The sequence below is a fragment of the Colius striatus genome, chromosome 5 (genome assembly GCF_028858725.1).
Source record: "Colius striatus isolate bColStr4 chromosome 5, bColStr4.1.hap1, whole genome shotgun sequence".
Classification (NCBI taxonomy): Eukaryota; Metazoa; Chordata; class Aves; order Coliiformes; family Coliidae; genus Colius; species Colius striatus.
In genome coordinates this window covers 35,583,151-35,596,801 of record NC_084763.1, presented here as the reverse complement: position 1 = coordinate 35,596,801, position 13,651 = coordinate 35,583,151, and the positions used below count along the sequence as shown (strand labels likewise).

The 13,651-nt window shown below is 41.4% G+C and overlaps 1 protein-coding gene across 1 annotated transcript in view; it reads left to right on the top strand.

The window, feature by feature from the left end:
• LOC104551140 (pituitary tumor-transforming gene 1 protein-interacting protein) overlaps positions 1-13,444 on the top strand; it is a 32,625-nt gene extending 19,181 nt beyond the window's left edge. Inside the window, exon 7 of the mRNA XM_061997410.1 lies at positions 5,443-13,444. Coding sequence (XP_061853394.1) covers positions 5,443-5,492 — 50 coding nt within the window. The 3' untranslated portion in view covers positions 5,493-13,444. The remainder of the gene's footprint in view (positions 1-5,442) is intronic.
• The last annotated feature ends 207 nt before the right edge of the window (positions 13,445-13,651 follow it).

Genomic DNA, 13,651 nt, shown 5'->3' with positions numbered 1-13,651 from the left:
GAAGCATGTGAGCATCACCTGAACCAGACATGCTATCCAATTAGCATAGGCTTGCAGCTTCTCTTTGAGTGTCCTGGATAAGAGCAGCTGTGGCAGCTGACAGGAGCTTTTTATCTTGCTCCTTTTTTTTTTTTAATATCTCCAGATTTTTTTTGTCCACTTACTGGAGCCTGAACAAGTTCTTCAATAGGAGTTGGTGCAAGTGGTGAGATGCTGTCTCCCTCCTCTTAATATAATCTTATGACATACTTAAAATGCTGAGGATTAAAGAAATTTAGACACTGGATGCAGATTTGAGAGCAAAACTGAGAAAAGGTCTGCCAGACATTGTAACCTTTGTCGTTATCCTCATTTGGAAGGAGAGCTTATCATTTCTCTTGGAGTGCATTCTTTCCCAGGAGATGAATTTCTGAAGTCACAACCAAGAGTACTCATACTGGATAGACCCATATTTCAGGCCTATTTTAATTACAATATTGTGCAATAAAACAAATGAGAGAACTTCAAGTTAAACATACTAAAGCCTGATTGGTGGTAATTGTATCTGTTCATTCCTAAACATAGTTCAATAAAATGAAAGTGAGTACTAGTGGGAATGGCATTTGCAGTGACAAGTAAAAATTATCCATTGACTTGAAATCTGAGGATTAGTTACATAAAACGGCTTTGGGCTGAATGTTTTGGGGTGGGGCAGATAAAAGCATGTTTGCTTATCTGAATGGTACAGGAAAAGTGTATCAAAGATCTTACATTGTCTTACATTCGAAATTGGCAATACTGGATGTAGAACATAATTTTCACTGGGTTTAAGCTGTAAGAGAGCAGTGCCTAGTGTTTTACTTTTTACTTTCAGACTTACAAAGTGTCAGTTGGGGTTTGGCCCAGCTAGCAATGAAGCACCACAAAAGTCTCTTGCTCAGTGCCCCCCATTCACCTCCACCCTTGTTAGGATGGCAGAGGCCTCAGCAAAATGGGAGTAAAAAGGTAACCAAGGTTGTGGATTGAGACGGGCAGGGAGGGCTCGCTGCCAATTACAATTCTAGGCAAAACAGACTCCAGTATTTGACTTAGAGAGGAAAGTTTATTTTACTACCTAAAAGAAACAGAATGGAATAAAAGCAAAAAGGGAGTAGAATGATGAGAAAAGTGCAACCAGCATTTTAAGATCTCCCTCCCCCATCCCTCCTTTCTTCCCAGGCATAGTTCACTGCTCCTGATATCTCTACCTCCTCCCCCCTCTATGTCTCAGGGGGGAAGGGAATGGGGGATGTGGTCAGTCTCTCACAGATGGGCTCTGCTGCTTCTCACTTCTCAGAGGAGGATGACTCCTTGCATTTTTCCCCTGCTCCTATACAGGGTCCCTCCCCTGGGGCAGTCCTTAACGAACTTCTCTGGTGTGGGTTCTTCTTAGCAGCTGCCGCTTCTGCAGATACAGAGTCCCTCCCTCGGTACACAGCCTTTTCTAGGCATAAGTTTAATGAGCTGCTTTGTCGTGGGTTCCTTCCCACAGTTACAGCTTCTGTGTATATTGGATCCCTTCCTCAGGACACGGCCTGCTCTGGCCATAGTTTTAATGAAGAGAATCACTGCCCCTGGCTCAGGATTTATAATGGAGTGATTGAGTCCCTTCCATGGGGCATGGCCTCCTGTGGCCATAGTCACTGACCCTGGTTCAAGGTTCTTAGGAAAATGAGTCTCTACTCCTGATATGGGGTCATTATCAAAATGAGTCTCTACTGCTGATGTGGGGTCTTTAAAGAAATGCAAAAATCTCAGCTTCACCAGTCCTCTCTGTAGAATGCAGGGGAGTCTGCTCCAGCACACCTCCTCCTCTCTTTACTCACTGACCTTGGAGTCCACATGGTTGTTTCTCTCAGTCTTCCTACTCCTTGCACCACTACCAGCCAGAGAAGAAGAAAGGACAGAAGAAGAAAGAAACTGGAAGAAGAAACAGGAAGAAGCCTCCTTTTCCTGCTTCTTCTCAAAAAGTGATCATGGAAGCATTTAATTGGCTCAGCCCCAGAAGTGGTTCTGGCTCAGAGCTGGGGAGAGTTTCAAGCAACTACTTACAGGAGCCATCTTTGCAGCCCCTTCCCCCTTAACAGAAAAGGCTGTCATGTCAAACCATGACAGTGTGAAGTAAATGTCTTGAATAAATATGACAGGCATAATACATACTTGCCAAACTGTATGTATAGAGAGAAGTTACACAAGCAAAGTTAATTTTGTCAGGGAATCTAGTATGGCCTCTTGCTACTTTGTGGAAGAACTTTTGGCCGCAATTTCTGAGTGGAACTTAATGATTGCAGAGAGTTTATGCCATGCCAGTTGTCATAAAAATGTTAATTTCTAGCACTGATGCTAGTTTTCTGTAAATGTTGTGTAGATATGTTTTGTATTTGGAAGGGGTAAAATACAGATTTTCTGCATGCATTTTTGAAACTTAGACTACTCAGTCATCTTTCAAGTGACTAAATACATTAGGATCCATAGATCCTAGCTGTTGAAGAACTAACATGTCTGGAGAGAGGAAGAAGTGGTGGTTGTGGTGGTCTGGAAATAAATACAGAGAAGAAACATTTAGTTTAGGTTGGGGTTATGTTAATGCAGAATTGTTATCTGAAGGCAGTAAAGGTTGAATGGTAGGCCAAAGATAAAAGCTTTAATTGTGTGTTAGCTTACTTGTTAGATGGAGTGGACTTGACAGACATTCCAACTCTTTAATCTTACCTTTCACGCATTTAAATAAGATTTAGGCAGAACTACGTTCTCAAAATTAAAAAATATAAAATATTCAAGATCTCAAAGTATTTTAAATAATTCTTGACAATGTTGACATCTAACTGTATTCTTATTGCAGAAATTCTTATAAGATTTATTTTTTTTTAAAGCAACTGCAGAAGGGGGTAGTACCTCTTGACATAAGGTGCTATACGAGGTAAACAGACTGTATTTCATGTTACCTGGTATCATGAAGCTTTATAAATGTGACTGGCTTACCCTTTCTTCTATAAGCAAAGGCCCTTATGTATGAGGGCTGGTTTTGATTTTAACATTTTACAGATTAATTGCTTGTAATCTTGTAAGTTTGAGTAATTACGAGATTTTTTAATACTTGCTGTGGTGGTTTAGCCCTGGCTGGGTGCCAGGTACCCACCAACTTGTTCTGTCACTCCCCTTCCTAAACTGGAGAGAAATATGAGAGATTTGTGAGTCGAAATAAGGACAGAGAGACTGCGCAGCAACTATTGTCACTGGCAAAACTTGACTCAACTTGGGGAGATAGGGTGTCATTTATTAATGAACAATCAAAACAGAGCAGGGAAATGAGAAATAAAACTGAATCTTGAAATACCGCCCCCTACCTTTCCTTCTTGCTGGGATTCTCCTTCCTCCCCCATTTACTAACAAAAGGTACTAACAGGTACTAACAAAATAATCAACACTAAGTAGTTGTGTTTCTTGATTGACATTTAAAATAACCCTGCAGTTCAAAAACAATGCAACTACGTAGACAAACGTGTAGACCACGATTAGCCTCAAGTACAAAAGAGGCTGAGAATTGCCAAAGGGCAGGGAGACCTTTATTGCCGCTTAAGATTCAGGACAAAACAGACCAGGCTACGGGGGGGGGGGGGGGGGGAGGGGGGGGGGGTGGTGATAGAACAATGAAGAGTCCAACCAGCCTTTTTAAGAACACCTTCTTGCCACACCTCCCCTCTTACCGGGCTGGGGATTTCAGTTAGTCTATTCCCGATAGCTTCTGCCGTTTGTCCCTCCTCAGGATAGGTGTGCTCCCTTGCAAGTCCGTGGGGTAACTCACACACACGGCAGACCTGCACGGGCTGCTTCGACGCACATTTATTCCAAAGGCTGCAGCTCCTCTTTGCCTCTCGTGTGGGGCTGCTCTGCGGCGTGCAGGCTCTCCAACACGGCCTGGGCCATGGCCGTCTCCCCACACAGTCCCTCGCCCGTCCGGGCTCACTCACATGGAGCTGCTGGTAACTCTCAGTCCTGCCATGGGTTTCCATAGGGGCACAGCCTGCATTCTCGCTACGGCTTGCGGAGGGGGTCTCTGGTCTATTGCTCCTCCTTCCTCCTTCTCTGTCTGAAGGGTCCACATGGTCACCTCCATCTTGTATCATTCTTACACCTCCTGCCAGCACTTCAAATTCCCGTCCCCTAAATAGTGATGGCAGAGGCGCCAGATTGGCCCAGCCGGGCCAGAGGTGGGTGTGAACCCAGGAGCCGGGGTAGAAGTGGGCGGGGGGGGGGGGGGGGAGAGTCCGCAAACTCTTTACCGGGTCTTCACTGCAACTCTCTCCCCCTGATACCAAGCAAAAGCTGCTCCTTGCTAAACCATAACAAAATGTTCAATGGTGCTGTGTGGGTGCACGTGGAAGAGAGGTGTAGTATGAAAAGGTCTGAGGGGAGTTCTTAGAGACTGGCAGTGACTAGTGTAATCTTTCTCTTCCACTATTGCAGATCTGAACATTTGTGAATGGAGGTTTTTAGACTTGGCTATCTTCTGCCTCCATGCCCTAAATAAAGGAGATAGAGTCCAGACTTGCCAGACATCACTATAAACGTCTTAGTAGAAAAGATAGCAGTAGTGTTTCTGTTCTTTCACAGCAAAACATCAAGTAGGCACTTCTGTTTAGCTCAAATCTGGTGTGAGGTTTAAAGGCTCTTTGAAATAATGGCTGTATGGAGCAGCAATTGCTCAGCTAACCCTTAAAGAAGATGGTATGCATATGCACTCAGTGTAATTAGATGTCCTTGCAATACTTTCTCTGATAATATTCTGGCAAAGTCATTAGGAACCTACCTGATGGAAACATCCTGCAACCTGGATTAAGTGATGCTCTTGTTCTGGTCCCCAGAGGTTTTAGTGCATGTAGAGTTTACCTTCATTAGTTCTTAGAGATTATTGTCCTGGTGCAAAAATGCTGTAAGTGGCGGAATGTGACAGGTGGTTGTTTATAACTGAAGTACAACTAACTCAAAATAGCAGCACCTTACATTTAAAAATATTATGATCTTATAGTAACTTGAATTTATAAACTGACCAGTCTGAATTTGTTCTTGAGCCATCTCTATGCTTAGATTTTTGCAGACTTGACTGTCTCACAGATGTATTTTATTAGAGTATTTCTCACAAATGGCAAATGTTTTTTCCGGAAGAGTTTTCCATAGAGAAATATTCTCTCCCTGTTAAATTGTGAACCTATTCATGATTATAGTCTGAGACATGAGAGTGTTTAAGAACATTTTTAGTTTCATATTATGCTTGAGTGTTTCAGTAATAGAGCAACTGTTAAAAGACAAGAATTGCCTTTTGACTTTGTTATATGGAGTACCTGTTACAGTGAGGTCAGTAACTCAAGGTGTTTATGTAATTGGTAAAAAAAATGATAAATGCAGTCCTCTTTTGTTTTACAGGTCTTCTCCAGGATTCTGATAATCCGTACAGCAGATTTGAGAATGAATAAAGCTGAGCATCTTCCACTAGAGCTGTAACTACACAGTACAGGAAGACAGTTTGTTTTTGTCTGCCCTTTAGGCTCTTCTTTCTTTCCTCAGAGGTTTTGGTTTTCCTGGTTGTAAAACTGGGAGTGGATAAGGACGTTATGTAATACAGTTTTCTGTCTATATAGAGCTAATTTATCTGTAAATGCTTTTGGTTCTTGAAATGTTTGATTTTTTTTTTACAGTGGCATTTAAATGTGAAATACTGTCTTAATACTGTATTTTATTACTTGATGTAGATGACTAATAGTCACAATCGTATATATGAATTCAGTATTAACTGCCACCTAAAATAATTTTTCCCTTGTTCTTAAATGTGATAAATGAAGTATCCCCGATCAGGATTCCGGTTGAATTTTGGAATTTATTGGATGAATAAGAGCAAGCAAACAGCGCTGGGTGCACTGAGAGCCTCTGCTCTATCAGGACGCACACCCGTCACATCCCGAGTTCGCGTTAAGTAGGGTAGGCCTTATACGTATTCATGACTTTTCCTTGAAGGGGCTGAAAAATGTTAATCATTTCTGGGAAGGGGTCCTCTCCTTCTGGCGCATGCTTTGTTCCATCTTGGGAGTCTTTTTCACCCTCTTTAAGTGGTCGTTGGAGGAAGTCAGTAGTCTTCCTCACAGTGTCCCCCAGGCAACTTCCGTGTGTATATCTCTGCAAAACTGGTTCAAGCTAATCTCCTCAAAACATCTGGCAAGTTACAAGAAGCAGAAACACCCTCCTTATCAAAACCTGGTTCAAGCTAGTCTTCCAAGACACCTGTCAAGCTGCTGTTACGAAAAGCAAGAACAAGTTACACAAGAACAAATAAAGCTACCAAAAATTATCATCCATATTCATTGCTCCACATTGACACGAATCAAGGGAACACATTTCACAATCCCCCATTTCCTTTTTGATACTATTGATTTGTGTTTTAGCTTCTGAGTTAATACTTGTTTGATCGATATCAATTTTGGATCTTCCTTCAATTTTAATATCATCAAAGGGTTGGTTTTACCGCTTGTTGCTTTTTCAGGATCTATGGGCATAGCAGTAATTTGCATACCTTCGATTATAGAGTGGATCAGTCTAATCAAACACGGGATCATACAAGGTAAAAACAATAAGCTTAATATTGAACACAATATCATAAATCCTAATTTCTTCCACCAAACACCACCAAATAAATTATCCCACCAGTCATTTTTTAAAATTGAGTCCCATCATTGTACAGGTACATGTGCATTATCTGCAATCTTTGTAATTGTATCCCCATGATCATCAGTTTCTATACAACATTCAGATGTATTAAATTTTCCACACACACCTCCTTCTGCTGTCAGTAGATAATTCAAGGTGGGCCGATTCTGATACATGGCTGCTCAAGTTTGAGGTAATTGTTTTGCTACTAATTCTAAAGCCCAAGCAGTTTGATTAGTAATTATTTCAACTACTGCTTGTAACCAAATGATGCGGTTTAGCATGTAGATAGGAGTTCTAGAACACCAACTTCCATCTTGCGCCCATGTAGCTGGGTCATAATAATTAATGATTCGTTCCGGGGGCCATTCATTATCTTTCCACTTTTGTGCTCCCCCTGTTAATATACTTCTCTTTCTTCGGTTCAGGGTCTCATACAAAGGTATTCCCAAGTGATTATTTTTCATTTTTGGCAGCAAGGAAAAGGCAGGTTGGATCATTCCAATGGTACAGCTACCTCTCCATCTCTTTGGTAGTTTGTTATATGCTCTTTGCCCACATATCCAAAATAGCCCATCAGGAGACTTCCAATTGCTATTTGTTTTTCTAGGGTTTTCCCAAAAGGACTTCAGATCCCTAATTTCTTCAAATGTGTTTGCATTCATTGTGTTTTTCCAACATTGAGTTTGATTGCCAGAGCAGTTGGTAGTCCAGTACCCATCGGGTGACTTTGGCCACGAGATACTACTTGTTGAGTTAGTGGTGAAGATCATTTTGCAAGGTGTATGTCCAACATACTGTGTAAAATCACTGCTATTTCTAGATATACAAAACTGGCCTATTACTTCATGACTTAGCGCCCAACCTTCAGGCCTGTTTGTGCTGGATTTATGGGTGTTGTTCCATTCTAATAATTCTTGGGGTTCCACACTCCTCTCCATGGCCACTGCTCAGTCATCTGAGACCCTCCACATATCCAACAAGAGGATACATTCAATTCTGTAGCTATTTTCTGCATCAAATCTACAAATTCTGTCCTCTAGTTGGTAGATCCCATGTGCTCATCCTTTGAGTTTTTCATATAATGATTTTGAAGGAGGTTGTTTGCGATTTGTTTTTAATCTTCGTGTAACATTCTTTACTAATTCTTCTTTAAATCTATCTTCTTGTCCTCCCCCATCTGAATACCCCCACATTCCTCCTTGAGTGAAGCATATATATTTCTCTCCCTTGGGACAAGTTCCATAGCCATGGACTACTCTTCCTGTCTTGTCTCCAAGATTCTCAGCTACCCAAAGAGTCAATCCTGCTGTTTGGCATTTTTCCAGTTGAGTTCTTTTATAACACCCAGCATTTATGTGGGTATGATAGGCCAGAGTTGACACCGTTTGTTTCCCATATGCCACTTGTTGGTAGCATTTGGAGCACGAATCGGCTGAAACTCCATGTAGGATTAGGTTGATCCATACAAACAAAATCAAACCCCACCTTTTTACTCCTCTGCCTCCACCGCCTCCTGGGGTGCTTCCAGCAGCGGGGTTTTTCATCTTCACGGCAGCAGGGATATTCTTCAGGGGTCTCATATGGATCATGCTAAATGAGTCTCGTATGGATTTTGCCAAACTTCAGTATTAAGGGGATTTCCTAGTTTATTTAGTTCAGTTTCTAACATGTGGCCTAACAATCCTTTAAACTTGTGTGGAGTTTCTCCCTACCTTATTGTAGTAGAACTCTATCTTCAAAGTGTGCTTAGGTGTTGAGGGAAGGAATTTTTCGCAAAATGATCTTACCACCACTCTCAGTTACTGTCACAAAGTCTCCTTTGTTGCGTGTTCTTTCAAGATCGTCTGAGGGTCAATTTAGTCTCTTCACGCTCAGATGCGACTTTCCATTCTTTCACTGGACCTTTTACTCGCGAAACGTGGGTCCATCCCTTTTCAGCAGTTCTCACAGCCGTCTCTGTAGTTAAAACAAGAAAAGGTCCCTCCCAGAGAGGAGATAAGGTTTCTTCCTTCCATGCTTTTATTAGAACTTTATCTTCTGGTTCTAATTGGTGAATTGCAAATCCAAGCGGTGGAGTCTGGGCTAACATTCCAATTTCTCTTAATTCTTTTAATCTTTTTCCAATGGTTCCCACATATTTCTGGATAGTTTGATCCTCAATTACATTGTTCTCTAGAGGCATCCCTTGGGAATAAGGCATGCCATATAACATTTCATATGGTGATAATCTAGTTTCACTGTGGGGTTTAGTTCTTATGTTCAAAAGTGCCAATGGCAAGCACTTTGTCCAGGACATTTGGGTCTCAATCATCAATTTAGCTAACTGTTGTTTTATTGTTTGATTCATCCTTTCTACTTTTCCTGAACTCTGTGGGTGCCAAGGAGTATGGTATTCCCACTGGATACCTAATGATTGGCATAATAATTTTATTACTTTAGAAGTAAAGTGCATGCCTTTGTCTGAGTCTATGTACTGGATTATCCCATATCTAGGTACTAAGTGTTCCAGTAAAATTTTTACTACCATCTGTGCCATGGCTCGTGCCACAGGGTAAGCCTCTACCCATTGTGTTAAGTGATCCATGATTACTAGTAAGTATTTTACCCTTCCCACCTTGGGTAATTCTGTAAAATCAACTTGTACTCTTTCAAAAGGTCTATAAGGTGTTTTTCTTCCTCCGGTTGCTACTTGTCAAAATATTTTCTTATTTATCGTTTGACACGTTAAGCAACCCCGTGTAATTTGCTTTGTTATTTCAAAGATTCCAATATAGCCAAATTGTTTAAGAAAATGATCACTTAATGCTTTTGTACCCCAATGCATTTGTGCGTGTAAGCGTTCCATAATCTGTCTAGCAAGGGCTTTTGACAACATTTCCCACCCATCAGGTAACATCCATTTCCCTTGTTCTAATTTGGCCCCTATTTTCTCCAACTCATTTAATTCCTCAGGGGTAAATTTATTTTCTCTTTGTTCTTGTTCCTTTTCATTGTTGCCTCTCTTAGTTTGTACTACACAGACTTTAATCATCTGAGCCCTGAGAGCTGCTTCCTGAGCCTCCTTATCTGCTAAGTTATTTCCTCTAGTTCGGTAATCTAATCCTTTTTGGTGTCCTCTTACATGTACTATGGCTATTTTCTTCGGTTCCCTTAGAGTTTTTAGGATATTTAGTATTAATTCTTGATGTATAAAATTCTTCCCAGGTATAAATATTGGGGCCTAAGAATTGGTCTAATTTTTCAACTACCCCAAGGGGATCATCTAATAGGGTCCCCATTTCTTTCTTAAAATTTCTTACATTTGTGGCATTTAATGGGACTGCCACAAACCCAATGCCTCCCTGATTTCCTCCGAGGGGTACTTCTCGTAAGGGATATAGAGAAGCTCCCTCAGATGTGGCAGTCCTACTTCTCGTACATGCAGCCGGAGGTAGATCTAATTCTGGTGCAGTTGGTGGTGAAGGCAGGGGCAACGGTGGCGCTGGTGGAGGTACTACAGCCACTGGAGGGCGAGCCGCCACCGGAGGTGGATTGTTAGAATATGGAGGCGGTAAGTTATCTAGTGGCTCCCATTTATCATCTTTTTCCTTTACTTTTCCATTTTTATCCCCTTCTTCTTCCTCAAACTTTTCATCTGCTTTCAGTGGAAGTATTGAGGCTGGAAAAGGACGTGAAGTCCTAATCCATAATCCTGCATAATCACTTTCCTCCTGACTAAAAGTTTCCTTTGAATTAACATATATATTTAAAGCGTGGCAAATCCAGTCCTCAAAAGATCCAAAACAGGCCAAAAGACATGTGGCTTTAAAGGTTTCTTTGGCCATTCAGTCATACAATATTGGGCTAATTTTAATTTACTTTTTCCTTTTCTGGGGCCCCTTTCATTCCAATCCCTAATCATTATTCCTAATGGACTTTCTGATGGTATGTCTGGTAATTTGCTCCCTTTCTTTAGGTCCTGGGTCTTTGACTTTTTCTGACCCATCTAGGAATTTTGCTGTGGCAATTCCTACAGCTCTTGGTTACGAGTGTCTTGCAGGGGGTTTAGGGCCTATCACCCACCCATGAATACTATAGGAATCGCTTTGGTCCTTCACTGGCCAAGTCCCTCGCGGGAGATTGGAACCATGGTTAGAAGACCTCCACTCTCACTTCGGAACCAGGTTCCGTCTCAATCACACTCTTACACGCACAGGCAACTGAATCCCACCCAACTGAACGGTATACGCCTTAAATAGTTACGACTCCGTCGTCCTCGTTCAGATCTTCGCGCACTGAATTATGGGCAAAATAAACTGCTGCAGCCGGCAAGGGAGCTCCTAAAAATCAATTCTTTGCTTGCCCCTATTCAGGTTCAGGCTGGTGTTAGTCCTGACCCGACCCGATCAGGAGCAACCAAATGGTGGGGCACCCCTCCTAAATCAAGTCAGAATTCAGGAACCAAGACCCTCCTGGACGAGCCCCCAGTTGTGATAAATGAAGTATCCCCGAACAGGATTCCGGTTGAATTTTGGAATTTATTGGATGAAGAAGAGCAAGCAAACAGCGCTGGGTGCGCTGAGAGCCTCTGCTCTATCAGGACGCACACCCGTCACATCCCGAGTTCGCGTTAAGTAGGGTAGGCCTTATACGTATTCATGACTTTTCCTTGAAGGGGCTGAAAAATGTTAATCATTTCTGGGAAGGGGTCTTCTCCTTCTGGCGCATGCTTTGTTCCATCTTGGGAGTCTTTTTCACCCTCTTTAAGTGGTCGTTGGAGGAAGTCAGTAGTCTTCCTCACGGTGTCCCCCAGGCGACCTCCATGTGTATATCTCTGCAAAACTGGTTCAAGCTAATCTCCCCAAAACATCTGGCAAGTTACAAGAAGCAGAAACACCCTCCTTATCAAAACCTGGTTCAAGCTAGTCTTCCAAGACACCTGTCAAGCTGCTGTTACGAAAAGCAAGAACAAGTTACACAAGAACAAATAAAGCTACCAAAAATTATCATCCATATTCATTGCTCCACATTGACACAAATCAAGGGAACACATTTCACATAAATTAAGATTTTTTTTTTCCTTACTCTGTTTTTTATAAAAATCAAAGGCAACATGGAAGCTCAGCTTCACACAGCAGAAACAGCTAATGCTGGTATTGATGAGAAAACTCAATTGTGAAAATGTTAATGTGTACTATGAATATATCAGTGATGTGGAAAAATAGAAAAATGGAAGAAGGACATTCTTGAATTAAGCATAGTTTGTTTTGTGGCTGATTTTAAGAAGAAACATCAGTCTGTGTGAACACTGTTGTGTTTTTTTCTGTTAGCTTAATGTGTAATTAACAAAAAACCCCTGAAACAGAAGTTGACAAGGTTCTGCAGTTCACTAGGGTTGACCCTGGTCAGCAGCTAAGTACCACTCAGTTTCTGGCTCCCTCCCTACAGTGGGATGAGGGAGAGAATGAGAACAGCAAAAATGAGCAAACTTTTAGGATGTGATAAAGACAATTTAAAGAGTGAAGAAATGGAAGGTAGGAGGAACAAGTCATGCAAAGACAATCACCACCTCCCAGAAGGAGACCTCTTCCCACCCGTCCCTCAGTTTCTGTTGCTGAGCATGATGTATGGTGTGGAAATACCATTTTGATTGATTCTGGACAGCTGTCCCAACTGTCCCCTCCCAGGTTCTTGCCGACCACTGGCCTACTTGCTGGAGTGGGCAGAGTGGAGAGAAGTGGAACTCCACTGCTGGGCAAGCACTGCTCATCACAAGCCAGAGCTTGGATGTGGTGTCAGCACTGTTCTAGCATCAGCTCCAAAGCCAAGTACTGTAAGGGCTGCTATGAAGAAAGTTGTCTCCATCCCAGACAGATCCAGTACAGTAAGAAAGCAGTATCTTCTTTTAACCTTTTATTGTTTCAATATTTCCATAATGTGATTTATTTTCTGTCTGTCTCTTCATAGAGGTGTTTTCATAGAGCATGTGTAGTAGCTTACCAGTGTGGTGCAGTTTGCAATGTGCCTTCTCTCTGACCAGTCTAATGAAAGTTCCCATTTACTCTGTACATTTTAAATAACCTCACTTGTTGTATATTTTCCATTTAAAAAAAATGTACAGTATTAAAGGTGTTCATTTTATTTTTATCAACATTCCTAAAATAAATGCTTCAACATCTTTAGTTTAGTTCTGTTTAGTTCTATTGTTCCATACAATTTTAAATTAGCTTGATTTAAAAGTGACCAAGTATGAGAAAGGAAAAGATGCATTTTTTGCATTTGCTGTTTTTCTGACATACAAATAAAACCTTAACAGCATGTATGTGTGATGGGAATTAAATCTTGCCTGTGGGGCATGATATGAACTGCCATTCCTTCCAGTGCCAAAAAACTACCTCTACTTAGGCTTTAGTAACTATCACTTATCATTGATTTTTCGTACTGTGTTCACTTCCATTCTTTTACCATTCTTAGCTCTGTAGACAGTTTCTCTGTGTACAGTTTTTCAAGAGCTTGTATAAAATTGCCTCAGTTCATGAATCATGTTTTAATTAGTGTTAATGGGATAATGGTCCAATTTTCCTTTTTTCTTAATTCATATTTAGCACGTTATTAGTACACACTGTTTAACTTCATATGTTTCTTCATCTGTCAGCTATTGTCAAGTCTGGCTGTCTTCGAAGAATGATGGTCTGTGATAAGAGTGAGTTGATAGTGTGAAAATAAAACATGCTGGTGGTTTTCACTGGTGGTTTTCACTGCCTGCTGTCTCACGACCCAAGTAGTGACACTCCTGACTTAATAGAAAAGCAATAGAAAAGCATTTTTCTTCAGCACCTGCTGCGGTATACGAAGAGCTGTCACGTAGTTGAACAAAAAGGGGAGGAGGGACAACTGTTTTTACAGTTTCAAAGATGGTGAAGTACTGGGAGAACTAAAACATTTTGAAAAT